Source organism: Sinocyclocheilus grahami, unplaced genomic scaffold (genome assembly GCF_001515645.1).
Source record: "Sinocyclocheilus grahami isolate Dianchi unplaced genomic scaffold, SAMN03320097.WGS_v1.1 scaffold219.1, whole genome shotgun sequence".
NCBI classification, from domain to species: domain Eukaryota; kingdom Metazoa; phylum Chordata; class Actinopteri; order Cypriniformes; family Cyprinidae; genus Sinocyclocheilus; species Sinocyclocheilus grahami.
Window position 1 is genome coordinate 664,760 of NW_015505398.1, and position 22,108 is coordinate 686,867.

Consider the following 22,108-nt stretch of genomic DNA (forward strand, 5'->3'; position numbering starts at 1 on the left):
GTAAACCGCTATAGAGTTAGAACCGGTGAATGCGGTTTCATAGAACGAGAATGATGTGTGCCAAGTGAGTCGCTGTAGAAACCAAATATTTTAATGTGGACGAAATAGCTCAAATCGAGAGCCAACGCAAACGCAATGACATGTGAAATAAAATGTCATCATGTATTAAAGAAGAGTGGCTTGATTAAGTGCTGGAAATAGCGGATGATGGGCACAGAACGGTAACAAAACATTTTACAGTAAAAAACGGTAACAAGACATTTACAGTCACACACAGGTGTATTGTGCAAACTGTACTTCATAGGGAAGTTTAGATAGCCTAGCTATAGAAGAATTCACATTCACGTTTTTTTATATATACAGTATATATTTAACTTACAGATCTCAGTTTAAATGCTTCAGTTTGTTTTCTGTTCTATTCTATTCTATCAGTTTAAATGCTTCAGTTTGTTTTGATATTTTATTATGTTAGGCCTATATTATAAACCTAATAAATAATTGACCTTGTTTTCTCTCTTAGTCTCTTATGCTCATCAAGGATATATTTATTTGATAGAAAATACTGAAAAAAAACAGTAATATTGTGAAACATTATTGCAATTTCTAATATTGGTTTCCTATTTTAATTTTAAAATATAATTTATTCCCATGAAGCAAAGCTGAATTTTCAGCATCATTACTCCAGTCTTCAGTGTCATATGATCCTTCAGAATTCATTCTAATATGCTGATTTATTATCAGTGTTGAAACTGTTGTGCTGCTTAATTTTTTTTCTTTGGAACCTGTGATACTTTTTTCTTTGATTCTTTGATTAATAAAAAGTTACAAAGAACAGCATTTATTCAAAATAGAAATCTTTTCTAAAAATATAAGTCTTTACTATCACTTTTTATCCATTTAACATTCTTGCTGAATAAACATATTAATTTCTTTAAAAAAACTAAAATAATGACCACAAACTTTTGAATAATAGTGAATATTGTAACAAAATTTCTATTTTGAATAAACACTGTTCTTTTTATCTTTTTATTTATCAAATAATCCAGAAAAAATATCACTGGTTCCAAAAAAAATATTAAGCAGCATAACTGTTTCCAACATTGATTATAAATCAGCATATTAGAATGATTTGTGAAGGATCATGTGAAGACTGGAGTAATGATGCTGAAAATTGCTTTGCTTTATAGGAATAAATTATATTTTAAAGTATATTAAAATAGAAAACGTTTATTTTAAATTGCAATAATATTTCACAATATTATTTTGTGAAATAATATTCAGTATTTTATCAAATAGATACAGCCTTGATGAGCATAAGAAACTTCTTTAATAAACATTATTGATCCCAAACTTTCGAATGGCAGTGTATTATACTGTAAAAAAAAAAAAAAAAGTTTTCTCAGGTAACCTAAAATGTACATTATTTAGTCACGGGTCAAATTAAATACAAATAGCACATTAAAGTTAAAAGTTACACACTTTTTTTGTGCGCGCTCTGTACAGGTCTGGTATAAAGAATGTTTTTGCTCAGGTGGCCGAAATGTCCGCCCAATGGAGAAAAGTTTTGCTCAGAAAGAAAAAAAATGAGAGGGAACATTAGACTTGACCCAGTAATAATTTACAAAACGTGTTGAATCAGGAAACTTAGTTTAAAAAAAAAAAGTACTTTGCTCTTATTTTATATTATGAAGTCATTTGGTATTTATTTGTGCAATTTTTCAAAAGTTTTATAATTGTAACTGCTAAATAGGGTAACACTTTAGAATAGGGACCAATTCTTACTATTAACTCGTTGCTTATTAGCATACCTATTATGAACATATGTGTATTAGTACTTATAAAGCACAAATTCTGCATGACCATATTCTGCATCCCTGTTCCTACCCAATAACTAAACATAAGAACTACCTTACTAACTAATAAGCAGCAAATTAGGAGTTTATTGATGTAAAAGTCATAGTCAGTGGTTTGTTAATAGTCTGAATTGGACCTTAAAGGGGTCATATGATGCGATTTAATTTTTTCCTTTCTCTTTGGAGTGTTACAAGCTCTTGGTGCATAAAGAAGATCTGTAAAGTTGCAAAGACTAAAGTCTCAAATCCAAAGAGATATTCTTTATAAAAGTTAAGAGTCAGCCACACCTACCTAAATCGGCTCGTTCTAACACGCCCCCACATGTCTACGTCATGATGTGGGAAGATTTGCATAACGCCACCCAAATGTTCACGCAAAGAAAGAAGGCGTAACTTTGATTCTCGCTGTAGTATTGTTGTTGCCGCCGCCGCCATGTCGTGAAGGCGCTGTGTGCTTCGTTGTGAAAGTGAAACTACTTTGTTTGGCCTTCCATAAGAGGACGATATCACTTCGTCATGCCTGGAGCTGATCTGTGCTGGTCGCTGAGGAAATACATTAACTTTGCGCTGTGGATCGCCGGATCGGGTTTCACCGTGGACAAAGCGGAGTCCAGTCCGGGGTCGTCACATATGGTTGCCGCAGGCATCACAATATGGTAAGGGACGTAACATTTCCATCACACGCTTGAGGAATTCGGCCAATCACAACGCACTGGATAGCTGGCCAATCAGAGCACACCTTGCTTTTTCAGACCGATGAGCTTTGTAAAAATCAATGCGTTTCAGAAAGGCGGGGCATAGAGGAGAAACAATAATGTACAGTATGTGAAAAATAATGTGTTTTTTGAACCTTAAACTGCATAAACACATTTTATTACACCAAATACACAAAATAATGTTCTTTTTAGCAGCATCATACGACCCCTTTAAAATAAAGTGTGACCAAAATGGTTTCATTTTTCAAAATTTCAAGTAGTCAAAGGTGCCCGTAATTGAAGAATCATCCTCATATTCTTTGAAACTGAGCTGAATAAGTGATGTTTTAGCAGTAGCATGCCGGTGAAACACTGTTTTCGCTCTTGCATTTGAGTATGTGAACACCTGGAATAGCGGCACCATGCCAAGATCTGCATGATGTTTAACTTTATCATTATGAAGACTGTTAAACTCCAGGAGCCTCTCATTCGCAAAGGTTCTAGAAGGTTCCATTGCACTCAGGTTACTATTGCCACAGTAAGAGAGCCATCTGCTTTATGAGCCACCCACTGTTTCAGTTATATTCTTGAGTTCATTCTCTTTTTACTGGATATATCATAAACTTTAAATGAAATATTACAATAAAAGTTACATGATGCTGGAAATCTATTGGATTTATTAACTTCAAACTCTTTTATTAGGTGAAAACAGCAAAGAAAAGAAAGTAGGCCAAGCTTGTTAAGAAGTAAATCTTTTGACCTTTCCCTCTTGACTTGATTTGTAAAAGCAAAGCTCTTCCACTGAGTTGGGGGCTGTGTCTTAAATCAGTAGCAGAACGGGATGCAGGAAGTTGTTATTATCATCATGTGATATTATCATGTGGTCTGCCCTCTGGAGAGGGGAAGTCTTGGCAGAAATGGTCCGTGTGCACAGTCACACACAACTAACAGGGCACCTCCCCTTTAACACTTAGAGATAGCAGTCAGCGCTCCACGTCCTCAATCAACAAGCACTTCCAGTACAGCACCTATAACACAAGGGCCGATTGACTCTGGCTCTTCAGCACACTTGTGCCATTGTGCCCTGTGTAGAATGGTAGTGTTGTGGGAGCGTGTGACTGGAGCATTGTGTTCACACCGTATTACCTGAGCCAAATCAGGCAAGCAAAATAGGTTGATCACTCATATTTAACAAATTAGTGTGGTTACATTTGGGCTTGCAATTGAAAGGTTTCTTTCAGCAGTTTCTTAAGGGATTTGTTCTCTGTTGGAGAACAATTTTGAATGAAAGAACTGGCCAGTTATTTAACACAACAAATGGATAATGAATCTTAATGTGAAATGGTATTAAAGTCAAAGTTAGGTCATTTTAAAAAGTTAGGAGTAAAGCAAATAGTTCTTTCAGGTAACTATGCCTGATATTAAAGATTTATTTAATTTATCTGTATCAATCAGCATTGGATTTACTTTTCATTTCATTTACACACCTATTTTTAGGTTTAGATTATGTTTTCTATCATCTAAAATAAAAAGAATTTAACTGTTAAATGTAATCTTAGCAAATCTCAAAATGAATATTCATAAATGATAACGAATGATGCCTAAATCACTAGCATTTAAAACAAGTGATTTCAATTTATTTTCAATTGGTCATTTATTGGTTACTGTGCATAGCATGACAATAATTAATATTTACAAATAAAAGTAAAATAATTAAAAAATAATTAAAATAATGGTGACACATTACCTAAAGCCTTTGTGTATAATGCATTATAAAAGTAGTTTTATATATAGTAAGTTATAGTAATGAAAAGTAGTTTTCATTAATTATGCCTTGTAATGCACCTTATAATGCATTGCACAATCTTATGAATAAATGTAACCACAGTTAATACATCCTAACACTTATTAATTCATTGTTACACTATGCATTTTAAATTTGGTTATAATTATTTACGACAAGATATGATGTATTACAAAGCAAATTATGAAAAATTCTAATGCATTATACCCTTTAATACCCCTTTATAATGCATTATGCATAAAGGCTTTAAGACAAATTTTACCAAAATTGTTAACAATTGCTTGGGTGAGCATTACTTTTGACATTTTTGTTTACTGATATTGTGTAATGTGCTCATATTTTGATTTCGTAGGTCCAAAATTGTCTCAAAAGATCAAAACAGTTGTGTTACACAAACAGAGATCCAAAGGAAGTTCTTAACAGTCTGGCACCTTGAAAACAAGCACTTTTCAGTTCTAATAAAAACCAATATTAGATGTCTCCGATAGAGTTCTGAAAGCAGATACCATATCATTTGCCAGACATCTTTCTGGTTTTATGATGGCTTTCTACAGTGCACACATGAACACTTTAGTAGAGGTCCATTATATAGATGCAAGTTTCCCTACCAGGTACACTTGGATTCCCTTCAGCAAATATTGCTTCTATATGCTCATCTCACTTCAAGAGTATTTTCTGCCACATCTCCCAGAGCTTCTCTCTTTCATTGGCAGAGTAACTCCTGGGCAGGCCTATGACACTCATATGGATTTCCCAGTCTCCCATCAGTGGTGTGCGTGAGCTCGATTTCTCTCCACATAATGGCAGTGCGCACACATTCCCCTCTTCCTCAGTCCACAATGATGGTAACAGATGAGAGTGTATGTGCATGTATGTGTGTCTGTGGGAGTGTGTGGCTGCTTATGACGCATGTCATAGCCTCACGGCTGCCAGTATAGACACGGCTAGCTGTGGGAAAGGGAACGGGTGTGTCCTGGATAGAGGGGTTTGGGTCTGTGGGTCCACAGCCTGACCAGCTGCATCACACACCCTGTGGCTCACCCGGACCCATATACAAACCCATTTGGCTGCAGAGCCTAGACCAGCGAACCTGCTTTAGATTTGGGGTCTCTATAAAGACATACTTCTGTATTTTCAGCTGCACTGTATTAGATAATAATATGATCTGTAGCACATGTGAAATGACCTCAACTAGACCAGACTGCATCAGTTCAGGACATATTCATATGTAGTTATAAACATGTAGTTATATTCTGACTAAATAATACATATGTGCAAAACTTCCTTTTATACATATTTTTAACATCAGATTCTATTCATAAAAACTATATAATTGAATATTGTTCGGAAAACTGCTATCGTTTGCTCTGATGATGACTCTTTTGTGTTTAGTAGTCAGTCGTAGCACACTAAGCTGAGAATCTGCTGCTGTAGCAAAAACAATACATTGGCAGCGGTCGAGCAAGGCCATGGTTCACTCGACTTCACAATGAGTTTGTTCACCCAAATAGCTCTAAGAGAAATACAGTTCAATAACAATGATGTTTTAAAAATGGCCCCAATAAATCAGGTGGTCAACATCTGGAGAGATATTTTGAGTCATCGTGGCACAGATGAATGTGTGCACTGTACCTTATGAATGGTTTATCGTTTAGCTTGATGAAGAAAACAAATCCACATACAAATCCCTCATTTGATCCCCTTCTGATACCCACTGAAAGAGGGATCCAGGGGTAAGGCATGGATTTCAAATCAAATATAAAAGGAAGCAAAAAAAAAAAACATATCCTGCATTTGGACTTGATAAATCAGCTGCCAAACATATGATCTGCTCATTATATTTTACTCACTATCATTTTGCACTTTGTTTCTGAAAGCTTGGCAAGGTATCAATTCTGCATTCAAGATAAAACAGATAACATTTCATAACTCTGTGGGGATTGGTATATTCTTTATGAATTATACTTATGCTGTGGTGGGATGAAAAAGATAACCCTTCTGTTGAGAGCTATGTATTTCCAATGACAATATGTATGTGCCAGACATAGCTGAAAAAAAATCATGGTTATTGTACATTATAATTAATAATTCATCTACAAAAAAAATCATCTCCAGGAGTTGAATCAACACTTGGAGACATTTAGAAAAGCAATAAGACAAAGCATAAATAATTGAGCAAGGAAGACAAGACTAAAGTCAGGAGAAAGAGCTATGTTCTGAGCAGAGGAAATGATAATTTACCACACTTCCTCCTCTTATCTCTGTCAGAGACACATACTGTATATGGGAACGATTGACTTTTGCTTGGCAGTCTGTCTTCCCCCATCCCCCATAATTATTAGAGTTGCACAACACTGACGCAAGAGTTCACGTTTAGAGACATGATAATAAATAGATCAAATTTGAATAGATTGAATGGTGCTTTGAGTTCTAATGATTTAATCTCGCTGAAAATGTGTTTTTATGACTAGGTGAGCTATCCCTGCCTGCTCATTTCAGCCCCAATGCTGAGGGGTCAGACCCAGCGGTGGAGAGCAGAGAGAATGCCTACGCACAGCTGGAGCTCAGGACGCTGGAGCAGGCCCTGCTGGCTACCTGTGTGGGCAGCCTCTCTGAACTCAGTAAGTCACAAGCTTTTCAATTCATATTCATCTCTTTTTGAAGGACTGTGACAATGTTTTGCATATTATAAGTTTAAACAAACAAATAAATGCTTGTTGCCACATGAATGAAAATCATAAGAAATTAGCAATTCTGGTTCCAGTAACCCAAGGGATCCAGTGATGGTTCTTTTAGAACTGTAAAAGACAAATAATTTTGTATTTAGAATAGTGCTGTCAAACAATTAATCGCATCCAAAATAAAGGTTTTTGTTTACATAATATATGTATGTGTATTGTGTATATTTATTTTGTATATATGTATACATGTGTATATTTCAGAATTTTATTTTTATTTTTATATATTAAATATATTTATTTATAATATAAATTATATGAATATAAATATAGACAGTAAATACATGTAAATAATTTCAAAATGTATACTGTATGTGTGTGTATTTATATATACATAATAAATATACACAGAACACACGCATATATTATGCAAACGAAAACTTTTATTTTGGATGCGATTAATCGCGATTAATCGTTTGACAGCACTAATTTAGAATAATAAAAGGGTTTATGATTCACTAAATAGAACCGGTACATAAGATCCATTCATTTCATGTAAACAGCTAAACTGTTTGCCTGTATATTATGTTTTGGATTCATATTTTTGTTGATTCACTAAAAATAACTGGTTCATATGAGTCATTGATTCGTGTATTAACACTGTTTTATCATGATCTAGCCTTTATGATGAAACTATAAGCAATAACTTAAAACCTTCTTGATTTTTTTCTTAATAAATGAATAAAAGGATAACTCATGCCCAAAACATAAAAATTATATCATCATTTATATATATGACTTGTGCTCATCTTTGAAACACAAATAAAAATATTCTTTAATGAAAACAGATTTCTGTCTCTCGACTGAAAGTCTACAGAACCAAAACGTTGATGCTTCAAAAAGTTCATTGTTAATGTAATCCATCTGAATTGAGCAGTTCAAGCCTAAACTTGGATTAAACTTTTTGATTCATATGGATTACTTGTATATCATATGGATTACTTGTATATACTTGTGTACAATATCTTTTTGTACTTTTTAATGCATGATTGCAAGGACTTTCAAAGGATTGGACAGAAATGATGAGAGAATATAAAAAAAAATTCCTCATTTGTGTTCTGAAGATGAACTAAAGTCTTATGGGTTTGGAACGACATGAGTGTGAGTAATTGATGACAGAGTTTTCATCTCTGGGTGAACTAACCAAGGTGAAATAGCTTTTCTCAGTCTAGTAAAAGACCGCAGTTCTCTTTAAGAATTAGGTCACCCGTAAGGCACTTTTTTTCTTCTTGCTAAAATGTTTAATGTTATAAACACCGTTGTTGTCAGTTTTTCATTTCAGTCTATTACTGTCTAGTGAAATGCTATTTTTGCATGAGTGTTTGTACATGGTAAGACAGAGAGAGACATCTGTACATTTTAAGTGCCGTTCTTCTAACAACTCGGCCTAGGGGTGTGTGAGCGCCTGAGCTGTGGGCAGTTTGCTTACGCAGGAGACCACAGTTCAGCATGAGGCAGGGGGGCCGCAGCTCGCATTCACCAGAGAGGGAAACACACTCTCCCTTAGGGGACCAGCAACACTCCTGCAGTTGTTTTGCTGGTACAAGAGCACCTTCTGTTTGGGTCAGAGGAGTAAAAAACACCTTCTTTATACTTTATGATTGCAGACACTCAAGCAATTGTAAAGCAGCCCTTGCTTAACAACTAAGGAGCACAAGTGTTCATTAAGGACCATTTAGACCATATGTGACTGATTGCATAGATTGTTTCCCACACCTTTCTTTCTTTCATTCACATATTATTCATTCACATATTAGCTGTTATTTAAAGATTATCCGACAATAACTAAGTACAAAAGCAGTGAATTTCCATTCAAGGATGAAATTATGTATCTCTGCTGTCGCTGTGTTCTCTCAGTCTCATTTCTTTCCTCTATGATGCTTTTCACATATGGAGGACAGTGTCCACTGTCTTTACTGTAGCCCTCTCTGACTTTAAGGAGTAAGTCTTTGGCCTGTCCTCATCATATCTTCTCTTCCTTTGGGGAACAGCTTGTGTCTGGATTTCTGCATCGAGAGGCAAAAACAGCAGATTTAAAGCCCCTCGGAGTAATTTAGAGTAAAGCTCTTAGACATTTGAGTTTATTTGAACCATCTACCATTTCCACATTTGAACATAAAACAGATGGGTCTGAAGATATATTTTGCTGTGTTGAAATATGCTTTGTGTTGTGTGTTGTCAGCACTTTAAAAGAAAATGACACAATTGTGCTTGGCTGCACAGCTACTGTCTTTAGTTTATGGGGTTGAACTGGAAACACAGATGGCTTTTCTATATCAGCAGCACACTGTGATTTTGGCATTTGTCTGCTTTCAGAACTAAAGGCATTTATTGCAGGTTATTTGAATTCCGTTATTTTTCTGCAGGCTATTTTTGCTTATATGTGTCTCGAAATAAAGTATTTGACAATATGAGATATTTTATATCATTTGTGCTTTAAATGTGTGTGTATGTGTCCTCTAGGTGACTTGGTCTCACGTGCAATGCACCATATGCAGCGTTTAGTTTCAGCAAGTCCCAGTCTTAGTCCTGGACGTCCTTTCTGCCTGCAGCCCATCTCCTGGTCTCCAGATGCTCTTCACACACTCTATTACTACCTACGCAGCCCACAGATGGAGTCTCTGGAGAACCCCAACCTTGAGCCACCCAGGATAGCCCTTAGCAAAGAAAGGTGAGATCAATGGGCCAAAACCTCATAAAGAGCCTTAAACTTTTATTTATTTATTTAATTCCTTTTATTATTTTTTTTAAAGGAAATTAATACTTTAATAGAAATAAATTGATGAAAAGTGACAGTAAAGACATTTACGATATAATGTTACAAAGGCTTTTTGGAAACAAATGCTATTTTAAATGTTTTTTGTTTTTTTTAATAATCCTAAATAATTGTATCATGGTTTCCACAAACATATTAAGCAGCAAAATTGTTTTCAACATTGTTAATAATAAGAAATGTTTCTTGAGCAGCAAATCAGCATATTAAAATTATTTCTGAAGCATCATATGACTGAAGACTAGAGTAATGGCTGTTGAAAATTTTTGCCATCACAGGAGTAAGAAAATGATTAGAAACAGCAATAATATTTTACTGTATTACTGTTTTTACACTATGTTTGATCAAATAAATGCAGACTTGGTGAGCATTTCTTTCAAAAGTAAAAAAAACTTTACCGACTCTAAACATTTGAAAGGTATTATATTAGATTTCTATGCAGTACAGCACTTGTGAAAGCAAAGATATAATGAATGAATGTGTTTTTTGGAGTGCAATTCTTATAGATTAATTTATCCAGTCTTCTTCTTCTAGTGTTCTATCAGTAGTGATATCTTCTTTGAAATGAAGATTATAGACATGTTTTGAATTTTACATTAGGTCTGTTCTAGTAAGATGAGGCGACTTTACTCTGTGTGGAAACCTTGCTCTGCATTCACGTCAGATAATGAATACTAATGTTTTTAGCAGGTGGACAGTTATGGTTGTGAGCAGGCTTCACAATCACTGCGCTCCTGGCACAGATACTTGAGAAGAAGAAAACCGTAGAGGATTCATTCTGAAATATCACACTGATTTGAATTCCAGCGACACGGCATGTCTGTTGAAGATGGCAGATGCTGTTATACAAATTGTGATTAAGAATGAAGTGCCAGGCTTGTTTGTGGTAATGAAAGGCAGGATTGAAAGAGGCTGTGGCGAGCCAAATTCAGCAGCCTTTGTAATTATACTGTCCTCATTTCTCTCTGCTCCAGTTTTATGCCATTTTTGATCTGCCCTGACCTTTTTTGGATTTAAGTGTGTTTGAGTGTTTGCATTTTGGTGAGAAGAAAGTGAGAGATGCTGGTAAATAACTGAGTAATACTATGTCTCTCTCAGGCCTTTTCCTCTTCTTCCTCCTCTGATGGAGTGGATGCGAGTCTCTATGGTGCATGCGGAGCATCGATGGAGCCTGTTAGTGGACAGTGATGATGTCAGACAGGCTGCCCGACAGCTACTTCCTGGACTGGACTGTGAACCTCGACAGCTCAAGTAAGATGTTCCTGGAGCTCAGTACTGACAACTGGTACTTTGAATGTGCTTTGGATAAAAGCATAACTGTAAATGAAGAAAAAGAAAATATACACATACTGCAGCAACATTTTCCTAATTAACTTTTCACTTTGGCTCTCCATCTGTCAGAATATTTTGCCAAGTTATTGCTGTATTTTTTATTCACCATTTTTTTATGTAATCAGCTCTAGATTCACTCTCTCCTTTTCTATTTCTCAGGCCAGAGTGCTGTTTCACCTCCTTTAAACGTCTAGATTCAAAGGCTGCCGCAGACAAGTTTAATCTGGATCTTGGTTTCCGGATGCTCAACTGTGGCCGCACTGATCTGATTGGCCAGGCTATCCAGCTTCTGGGCCGGGATGGGGTAAACACAATGGATGACCAGGTGAACCTATTTAACTTCTGAATTATTATGACACAATAAAAATGGATGACTTAAATGTATAGTCATCCAAAAATAAAAAAATTCTGTCATCATTTATCACTCTCAGGTTGTTCCAAACCTGTATGATTTACACAAAAGAAGATATTTTGAAGAATGTCGGTAACCAGTTGACAATAGCCATTGACTTTTTTTTTTTCATACCGTCAATTGTTTGGTTACCAACATTCTTCAGAATATCTTCTTTTGTGTTCAATGGAAGAAAGAAACTCATACAGGTTTGGAACAAAGTGAGGGGATGTAATGTATGACAGATTTTTCATTTTTGGGTGAACTGTCCCTTTAACAGAGTTATGCAGTAATGTATATTTAACAAAGTGTTTTTGGTGAAGTATGTTTAACCCTCTTTCTCTCTCTCTGTGGGTGTGTAGGGCATGACTCCTCTGATGTACGCCTGCTCAGCAGGCGTACACTAGCCTACTATTCAAAGTTTTGAGATCAGTTAGTGAAATAAATCAGTATTAGGAAATCAATAAGAATCCATTCAGTCGATCAAAAGTGACAGTAAAGAAATTTATAATTTTCTTAGTAATATAATGTTATATTTCCATTTCAAATAAATGCTGTTCCTTTGATCTTTCAGTGCAACAAATATCTTTAAAAAAATTATCATGGTTTCCACAAAAATATTAAGCTGTTTTCACACTGATAATAATAAGAAGTCTTTCTTGATATCACAATATTATGGTTTTTACTGTATAGTGGTCAAGTAAATGCAGCCTATTTTTCAATCAACCCTTGAATCGAAGTGTATACAGTATTAAAATAAGTTAAAATTTTTCACAAAAAAAAAGAAAAAGAATGTCATCATTTACTCACCCTCATGTCATTCGAAACCTGTATAAGTTTCTTTCTTATGTTGAACACAAAAAAAACATGCTTTCTTTTAAAGAGTTATGTTTGAATGTATTCTTAACACATAAAACTATAGCAGAGGCTATTTTCACCCTGGCACAAATAGTGGCAGATACTATTTGCAATGTAAATATAAAATAGTGTACACTAGCCTACTATTCAAAGTTTTGAGATCAGTTAGTGAAATAAATCAGTATTAGGAAATCAATAAGAATCCATTCAGTTGATCAAAAGTGACAGTAAAGAAAAAAAAAATTCTTAGTAATATAATGTTATATTTCCATTTCAAATAAATGCTGTTCCTTTGATCTTTCAGTGCAACAAATATCTTAAAAAAAAATTATCATGGTTTCCACAAAAATATTAAGCTGTTTTCACACTGATAATAAGAAATCTTTCTTGATTTCACAATATTATTGTTTTTACTGTATAGTGGTCAAGTAAATGCAGCCTATTTTTCAATCAACCCTTGAATCGTAGTGTATACAGTATTAAAATAAGTTAAAATTTTTCACAAAAAAAAAGAAAAAGAATGTCATCATTTACTCACCCTCATGTCATTCGAAACCTGTATAAGTTTCTTTCTTATGTTGAACACAAAAAAATATATTTTGAAGAATTTTGAAGAACTAAACAGTTGTTGGTCCCCACTGACATCCATCATATAGTATAGTACGCATATCAGTAGTGTGGTGGTGTTCTGAAATGAGGGGGCAAATCCTCAAAGTTTTTTTCTTTCTTTTATGTAAATTCAAATGTAAATGTAAAAAACAATTCTATTTTATATTTTTACATTGAGTGTAATCAATATTCTATTTAAAGCCAAGTATGGATCATATTAAGTTAGTGTTTATAAGCATTTTACATTTATTCCAAAATAATATATTGTTTAACAATTTAAACAATATATTTCATTTGTGAACTTATGTTTAGCTATTCTTTTTATAGTTAACTATTTTAGAATTTTTCCGATAATCAGCCATCAAAGCTTGGTAAATATTGGTCACAAACACAGAGATTTACTTAAAATTTCACCAAGCTGATTACTCACTAAAAACTCCCACAAATAATGTTTTCATGCGATTTTATGTCTTATTTTGACGTAAACAAAGTGGTTATATTTAAGTGTCAGAGTTGTTTACTTACTTTTTTAAATTCATCTTCCCATTAACGCCATTATATTTTTGTTCAGTCATTATGTTTATTCAGATTGATTTGCGAAAGTGGAACTCGCACAAACACAAGAGGCAGGATTTATTGTATGAACCAATCACAGCCAAACATAACCAGTCATATCTAATCATATCGTGTTGAAGGCATTGCCTCCTCTCAAATTACTTTTCTCCATTCATTCTTAGTTACCCCCACCAAACTCACTGCACACTTAAAGGGGTCATATGATGCTGCTAAAAAGAACATTATTTTGTGTATTTGGTGTAATGAAATGTGTTTATGTGGTTTAAGGTTAAAAAACATTATTTTCCACATACTGTACATTATTGTTTCTCCTCTATGCCCCGCCTTTCTGAAACACAAAGTGAGGAACAGCCGGCAGGCTGAGTGAGCAGAGGCGGCGGATTTGATGAAGGAGGCTTGTGGCAACCACATGTGACGACCCGGGCTGGACTCCGCTTCGTCCACGGTGAAAGCCGATCCGGTGATCGACAGCGCAAAGTTGATGTATTTCCTCAGCAACCAGCATGGATCAGCTCCAGGCATGACGAAGCAGATATCGTCCTCTTTTGGAAGGCCAAAGTAGTTTCGCTTTCACAACGAATCACACAGCGCATTCACAACATGGCGGCAGCAACAATACTACAGCCAGAATAAAAGTTATGCCTTCTTTCTTTGCGTGAACATTTGGACGGCGTTATGCAAATCTTCCCACATAGTGATGTAGATATGTGGGGGCGTGTTAGAACGAGCCATTTTAGGTAGGCGTGACTGACTCTTAAATTTTATAAAGAATATCTCTTTGGATTTGAGACTTTAGTCTTTGCAACTTTACAGATCTTCTTTATGCACCAAGAGCTTGTAACACTCCAAAGAGAAAGGAAAAATTTAAATCGCATCATATGACCCCTTTAAGTGGGTCTGTCTGTGGTTAAAACTCAAGCTCAGGGGAGGCAAGAAAAACACGCTGTAACTTTACCTGCTGGTGTCGCTATTGGACAATGTTTCTTTAGAAAAACGACTGATTTATAATTTTTTTTGTTATATTTTGTAAAATTGACTGTTTTATTTTTGTACTACGACTTTCTTTTTCATTCAATATTTTGAGGAGCACTGCCTCCTCGGAGGAAACGCCCGACACGTATATCATATTTATAGTATAGTACACTTTTAAAAAATTCCATGCTGTCATACAATAAGTACTAGTAACTTCTCACTATATGCAATTCAGCATCAAAAAGACTATGATTGTTAATATGTACCATGTCGCCCTCACAGATGCTCATTTTCTGAATAACACAGAGATGTCTGATGTGATATTTGTGGTGGAGGGAAGGCCGTTTTATGCCCACAGAGTTCTGCTCATGTCTGCTTCACAGAGGTGGGTCTCTTACTCAGACTGATTTGAATGTAATGCCATATAATCAGTTATGTGATTGGTTATGTTTTATATATGCTCCTCATGATTCATATAAGGTTCAGAGACTTGCTGAGTCTCTACAGGAGTAATGGCACATCAGACCACATGGCTATTGAAATCACTGACATAAAATACAGCACGTTCCAGGTAATCAGCAAACCTCAGCCTGAACATACACAAGACAAACATATATGATGTAATGCCATTAAAACAGCTTGTAAATGTTTATTTCAGATGATGATGGCACATCTTTACTGTGGAGGAGCAGAATGTTTAGACGTGTCTGTGTCGGATTTGCTGGAGGTAAGAAAGACATGGATAGGCTATATAGTATAGTACTGTTAAATATATTTCTGTAATCAAAATTTAAGGAGTTGGCATAAAGCAGTCAACTTAAAGGGGTCATATGATGTTGCTAAAAAGAACATTATTTTGTGTATTTGGTGTAATGAAATGTGTTTATGCGGTTTAAAGTAAAAAAAAACCCATTATTTTCCAAATACTGTACATTATTGTTTCTCCTCTATGCCCCGCCTTTCTGAAACACGTTGATTTTTACAAAGCTCATCGGTCTGAAAAGCGAGGTGTGCTGTGATTGGCCGAATACCTCAAGCGTGTGACGGAAATGTTACGCCCCTCACCATACTGTTGATGCCGTGTCCCAGCGGGAGCAACGAGACAAAAACATTAAAACCCATTACAAACGAGGCATTTGTTGCATTCAGTGGGGACATAATTACTGATTATAATGACTTATACTTTCTTTTTACTCGTTGCATCGCGCCGCGTAAACATAAAAATTCAAAAGAGAAATTACAAACAACAAGTGCTACTCTACACTGCTCAAAACTCGCGTTTGAATAATCAGTGGCAAATCATTTAAATGAAAACGTACTTACAGACAGTGAGTCAGAACTGCAAGACCAAACAAAGTAGTTTCGCTTTCACAACGAAAAACACGGCAGCCTAGCATGAGCGGAAGCCGCGGCTTAGAGTGAACTGAGGCCGGGCTAGAGTGAGCAGAGGCGGCTGGGTTGAGAATAGCATGGCTGGTGGATTCGACGACGGAGCAGCAACCACATGTGACGACCCCGGGCTAGACTCCGCTTCGTCCACGGTGAACAACGAAGCACACAGCGCCTTCACCACATCGCAGCAGCGGCAACAATACTACAGCGAGAATAAAAGTTACGCCTTCTTTCTTTGCGTGAACATTTGGGCAGCGTTATGCAAATCTTCCCACATAGTGAGGGAGATATGTAGGGGCGTGTTAGAACGAGCCGTTTTAGGTAGGTGTGGTTAACGCTTACCTTTTATAAAGAATATCTCTTTGGATTTGAGACTTTAGTCTTTGCAACTTTACAGATCTTTTTTTATGCACCAAGAGCTTGTAACATTCCAAAGAGAAAGGAAAAATTGAAGTCGCATCATATGACCCCTTTAAGCTTAGATGCACTGTCATGTCCTGTACAGCTTCTTCCCGTGGCCCACTCATTCCAGCTTCAAGTTTTGAAGAGACACTGTGAAATCCTCTGCTCAGAGAGAATAAACCTCAACAACGCTGTGAGCATCTACCAGACTTCCAAAGTATGTACATACAGCTTACACTAACATATTATTCATCATTCCAGCATCAAGCTTCAGTCCTCTGATCTGTCATCCGTGTGTGTTTGTTGTGCGTTATGGAGCAGGTGTGTGAGGCGGTGGAGCTGGCAGTGTTCTGTGAAGGCTTCTTCCTGCAGAACATAGTTGATATTCTGGACTGTGAGCAGTTTGAGGAGCTGCTGCTGGGTTCTGACTGCAGCACTGCGCTGGATCCAGATGCTCTGGATGGTCTTCTGGCTACACTGACCTCACGGCTGCACTCACTTTGTGGGCCGCGTCGAGCTTGAGCACATGAGGAAAACTATTGTTGGAAAACCAACAAAACTCAGATGTGCAGGCAGGCGTGTGACGTCCCATACAAACACAGTTTATATGTTTGTTAACCTTCGTAATTCCTATTTTGAGTCAGTGACAAAGATTTAATGGGATGTGTGAGCTATTTATTACTTTTCATATCACAATGTAAAAAACAAATGTTTCCTAAATTGTGCTTTGGTCACAAATAATGAACTTATATGTTGATTTATGAGGTGTTTGATTATACCCAGTATAGATATACTTTACAGTGTCTATTTTACAAGCTACTTGGAAGTACCCGTGTGCTTCAGAGAGGAAGCGCTGTAAACTGCAGTGTAGCGCCCTCCAGTGGTCAACAGTTTCCCACGCCTGCATTCAAATACTTCCCAAAAAATCAATAGTAGTATTGTATTGTTTTCTCACCTCACTTGTGTAGTGTAAATTGTAAATATATTTCTAATATGCAGTAAGGCAAAGGTACGCGGATATGTTGGGATCAATAAAAATAAATTATTTGATAAAATTTTGCATGTAATTTTGAAATGACTAATAGTAATAAACGTGAAAAAAATATTTTTTATTATTTTGTGATCCCAGACATTTGTATCAAATGGCATAATCATTTGCATCATACAGTATGTGCATAAATTTGTAAAGATCTAGGATGATGCTTAAATTGTTTACATTTTTTTTTTTTTTTTTACAAACTTTAAATAGAAAATATCTCACATATATATATATATATATATATATATATATATATACACACACACACACACACACACACACACACACACACACACAGTATAGAGCAAATAGCAACACTGTACATTCCAATTGATTGATTTCTCCTAATTAACCTACTTTAGGTTTAAATGAATAGCAAATACGTCCTAATAACCCCCGACCCCAACTTACCCCAAGGGTCTAATTTTATTTTTTAACCAGTTTTTTTTTATCCACAATTCTAAAAACATTAGTGTCAAATGCCTACAGACAAACTTGATATTCAAAATAAATGACAGAGATCACTATTTTCCTAGAAACACAATTAAATCACTTAGCCTCAAAACTGTTCCAACTGTTAATCTTACAAATGTTGATATTCAGAAGAAATGGGGAAAAAAATTAAAAAGAGCCATTCATCAAGTGTTGAGATGTTGTGCTATCTGGTAGGGGGGGTTGGGGGAAGTAAGCTAGGGGGTCACATTTTGCACCGCTCACCCTACGTTTCAGAGAAAACAGCAAATACATACAACATCCCAAAGTCAATGGATTTATTTCCGTTGCACTGAAGTTGTTCACAGTAGTTACAAGGGGATACATTAGCGGCGATTCTATTTTTCCCGCTTGGTATTAATCAAATCCGTGATACATTACAATCCAGCTTTGCTCCTTTTTTTTCTCCCAAAGTACAAAATAGGAAGGACAACAATGTGTATTGCTTAGATTACATCTCCGCTTATTCTCTGTATGTTCCCATAAGTGATCATGTGCTATGACATCCCAGACCCCATCCCGAGAGCATGATGCAGCAGAGCATGTGGCGAGAAAGCGTTCACGATAAGGGAGATGAGAGAAAAACGACCAACTGAAAATGAAGGCGTGATAACGGGGGAAACAAGTCGATGATGAAAAAGGTGAAGGGGAGGAGAAATCTAACATCCACAACATCATGCAAATTAAAGCCGAATGTCGGACATGCAATACAAGAGAGTCAGGAGCAGCAGGATCCCCTTGATGGTTTTAAGAAAGTCGTTTGCCCAAAGTTGTCTATTTACAACATGTGATTTGAGCTCGTCCACCTGTTTTACACGCACAATGAGATGAGTGACAAATATCAATATTTCATTATCTCTCACCCCCCACCCTAAAGAGGCTAGTCTACATTCTTAAATTACAAGTAAATAATTTAACATATACTACAAGCTCTTTAATCTGGCCAAAGCCGGGAAAGAAAGAGTGCTTCATTCACAAAATCGGACAAGTGTTATCGTAGCCTACACAAAACACAAGATCCTTCAAACAATCTGATGAGTCGCCCTGATGCAAACAATAAAATCTCCACCACCCGGTTTTGTATATATAAATATTCCCCAGCTGAATAAATTAAAAAAAGACAAACATATATAAGTTACAAAAAAAGGGTAAAAGGTCTCTGAATCCTGCAGATGTTTCTCAATAAAAATTAAACACGAAATAAATACAAATTGAAAACTGACATCATGAGTAACCCTCGAATACATTAAGCATAATTGTCATTTAAAACTAACATTTCATGAACACTACATGAGAAGAAAAAAAGCAGGATGTGGCAACACAATTCATCTAAGCAATGTCACTGATAGACATTTGTTACATAAGGAATATTTTCAGTCTGTACAACAGAATAGATCATTTATTGTGACGCCCCCCTCCCCCCCCCCCCCCCCGGTCCTCCCACCCCCGTGTCCCAGTCCACGACCCGCCCCAAAAGTTCATCCCCACCATTTTTCAAATAGGATCTCCAAATCTTGTACAGCAATGACACTGAGTCCATAAAATGTTTTAAATTATCCATTTCACAAAGAAAGACTACATTGAAAAGAATACAATCCAACAACGGTCCTCGAGGGCAACTCCTCAAACATGTGCGTTATGAAATCCAGAGTTCCATTCGCCATTTGTCCTTTTGTAACGATGTCCTGTATGTACGTCTGTGTGTTTGTGTGTGCATTAGCAGAGAACGGGGAGGAAAGAAGACCAGCAAGGATAAAAACAAAAAGTATGTTTAAATAAAAAGATGAATTGTGGGTTAGCTTAGTGAGAATTCATAAACATCTTTATTTTAAGGCTTCACTCCAAATCCTTGGACATGTGTGGCTGTATGTACAGTAGCTGCAGGAGGAAGGAGTTGAGGAATCTTGTTGGTGTTTGGGGTGTTTAGATGCATCAGAATGAGGAGTTTCCCTCAGCTGCTTGTACTGAACTTCCTGTGTAATGTGCCCTCCATCAATGTGCCATACATGAATCTTGTGCAAGAGCAGGACTTGGGGCTTTAACACGTTTTCTGGATAATTCCTGGTAGCAGAAATAAATAAAGGCATCATAAAACAACATAACGAGACACTGTGAAGAACAAACAACACTGGAGAGAAAAAATAAATAAGCGTGTCTGTATGCGCCTTTTGTAAAGTGTCGGGTCAGTACATACAGTACTTCAATATTCATTCCTTTATATAAAACTTTGTAGAGGCTTGGTTAAAATCAACTTGAGTCAACAACATCCTTTCACCATGACTGGATTCTTTTCTTTTGTTTCTTTTCTTTTCTTTTATTTTAAAACTAGTATATAGTATTTCTCCTGGTTTTAAGGTTGTTCCTGTGTCCCAACTGATGGTGCCATCTTGGCTTTGTCTTGGCCAGATGGACATTTGGAGTCATTAGGCTCAGGCTCATGTCTCTTGCTGTTGGCATGCTTGGGCGTGCCGGGCGGATGGGACACCTGCCCGTTCTTCTCGTCTGAAAAGAGCTGTTTAATTACGTCAAAGAAGTTACTCAATGGGCTGCCTGGGTGCACAGACGGGAGAAGAGGAGAAGAACAAGAAAACAAGAGAGAGAGAGAGAGACAGAGAACAAATACATGAACAATGAGGATCACAGACGAGGCAAGGTGAGATGATGAGAGGCAGGACGAGACTGCATTAACTGGAGACAATAAGCAGTGTATCAGAACACACTGACATGGATACAGCACACATCTGCAGGCATGTTCAACTGTTTGACAGTACAGCTGAATTACTGGTCAGAGGTCTTATTGTGTAATGAGTATCTGTGGCTGAGCAGTCTCCATCTGATCTGTGATCTTCACAAGATGGAATGGAAAGAGATGTGATAGTGTTGATTTATTGCAAAGAAATTCAAGGTAGATGGCCAATGACTTGTTCTTAATTAGACATCAAACCTCAAATTCAGGATGCATATCCTAAATTGTGTGTATACACATCAGTGAAGAATTTAGCACATACTATAAGCTATATAATATAAATTAAGGGTGTAAAATGCATTGGTACACCTGACAATGAAAATTGTCTGATTGATTCATTTGAAAGAATTTGTTCATGAGAAACAATTATATGCAAATTGGACTACTCGGGTCATGCTGTGTTTATCCAGTTAAAGGAACCATTACATCTCAAGTGTAAACTACTCCTCAGTTGTAAATGTTTTACAAACCTGGTTTTGAAAGGTTTTGAATACTTTGGAGTGTGTACTGCAATGTAAGGGCTGGCTGGTGAGGGTGTAGACCAGGGGTAGGCAAGTTCGGTCCTACAGAGCCGCATTCCTGCAGAGTTCAGATCCAACCCTGAAAAAAAACTCACCTGCCTATAGCCTTAGTAATCCTGAAGACATTGATTAGCTTGTTCAGGTGTGTTTGATTAGGGTTGGAGCTGAACTCTGCAGGACTGTGGCTCTCTAGGACCGAACATGCCTACCCCTGTTGTAGACAGGTGTCTTCTCTGACACACATGGAGTATTTTAAAGCTGTACACTTGAGTGGAGGGTAAAACCAGTTCACATTATCACTAGATCCCACACACTCCACAAAGAACAAAAGTCTGTGCTGATGAGAGAAAGGGTTAACACAACCCACTGGAATCCCCTGACTGTAAGTCATTTACACGTTTATTCACTTGACAGCAAATCATTTATTTTTCTTAAAAAAAAAAATTGTTAGCATAATTCAATTTTTGGGCTTTTTAACAGACCAGCTTACAACTTTAACGAAACATACATAAATTATATACTGATCATTTACTAATGGTTTAAAGGGGTCATATGATGTGATTTCAAGTTTTCCTTTCTCTTTGGAGTGTTACAAGCTGATTGTGCATAGATAAGATCCCTGAACTTGCAAAGACTAAAGCCTCAAAACCAAAGAGATATTCTTTATCAAAGTTAAGACTCTGCCATGCCCCCCTAAAATGGCTCGTTCTAACACGCCCCCACATATCTACCTCACTATGTGGAAATATTAGCATAATGCATCCAAATGTTCACGCAAAGAAAGAAGGCGTGGTTTCAGTAACCGCAGTTAGTGTTGAAGCAGCCATGTCAGGGAGACGCTGTGTGTTTCTAGGCGAAAGCAAAAGCACTTTATTTGTCCTTCCGAAAGTAGATGCATTTAGGAATATTTAAGAT

At 36.5% G+C, this 22,108-nt stretch overlaps 2 protein-coding genes across 2 annotated transcripts in view; one reads left to right on the forward strand and one right to left on the reverse strand.

The window, feature by feature from the left end:
* The window catches only part of LOC107596486 (ankyrin repeat and BTB/POZ domain-containing protein 2-like), a 28,866-nt gene extending 11,847 nt beyond the window's left edge, over positions 1-17,019 (forward strand). The window contains exons 2-11 of the mRNA XM_016287233.1: positions 6,824-6,973; positions 9,554-9,761; positions 10,962-11,114; positions 11,355-11,520; positions 11,949-11,973; positions 14,884-14,986; positions 15,082-15,172; positions 15,260-15,328; positions 16,499-16,612; positions 16,717-17,019. Coding sequence (XP_016142719.1) covers positions 6,824-6,973; positions 9,554-9,761; positions 10,962-11,114; positions 11,355-11,520; positions 11,949-11,973; positions 14,884-14,986; positions 15,082-15,172; positions 15,260-15,328; positions 16,499-16,612; positions 16,717-16,917 — 1,280 coding nt within the window. The 3' untranslated portion in view covers positions 16,918-17,019. The remainder of the gene's footprint in view (positions 1-6,823; positions 6,974-9,553; positions 9,762-10,961; positions 11,115-11,354; positions 11,521-11,948; positions 11,974-14,883; positions 14,987-15,081; positions 15,173-15,259; positions 15,329-16,498; positions 16,613-16,716) is intronic.
* A 2,356-nt stretch (positions 17,020-19,375) lies between these two features.
* Positions 19,376-22,108, reverse strand: part of LOC107596487 (serine/threonine-protein kinase BRSK2-like) — an 11,475-nt gene continuing 8,742 nt past the window's right edge. The window contains exon 5 of the mRNA XM_016287234.1: positions 19,376-20,476. Within this exon, the coding sequence (XP_016142720.1) occupies positions 20,277-20,476 (200 nt within the window). The 3' untranslated portion in view covers positions 19,376-20,276. The remainder of the gene's footprint in view (positions 20,477-22,108) is intronic.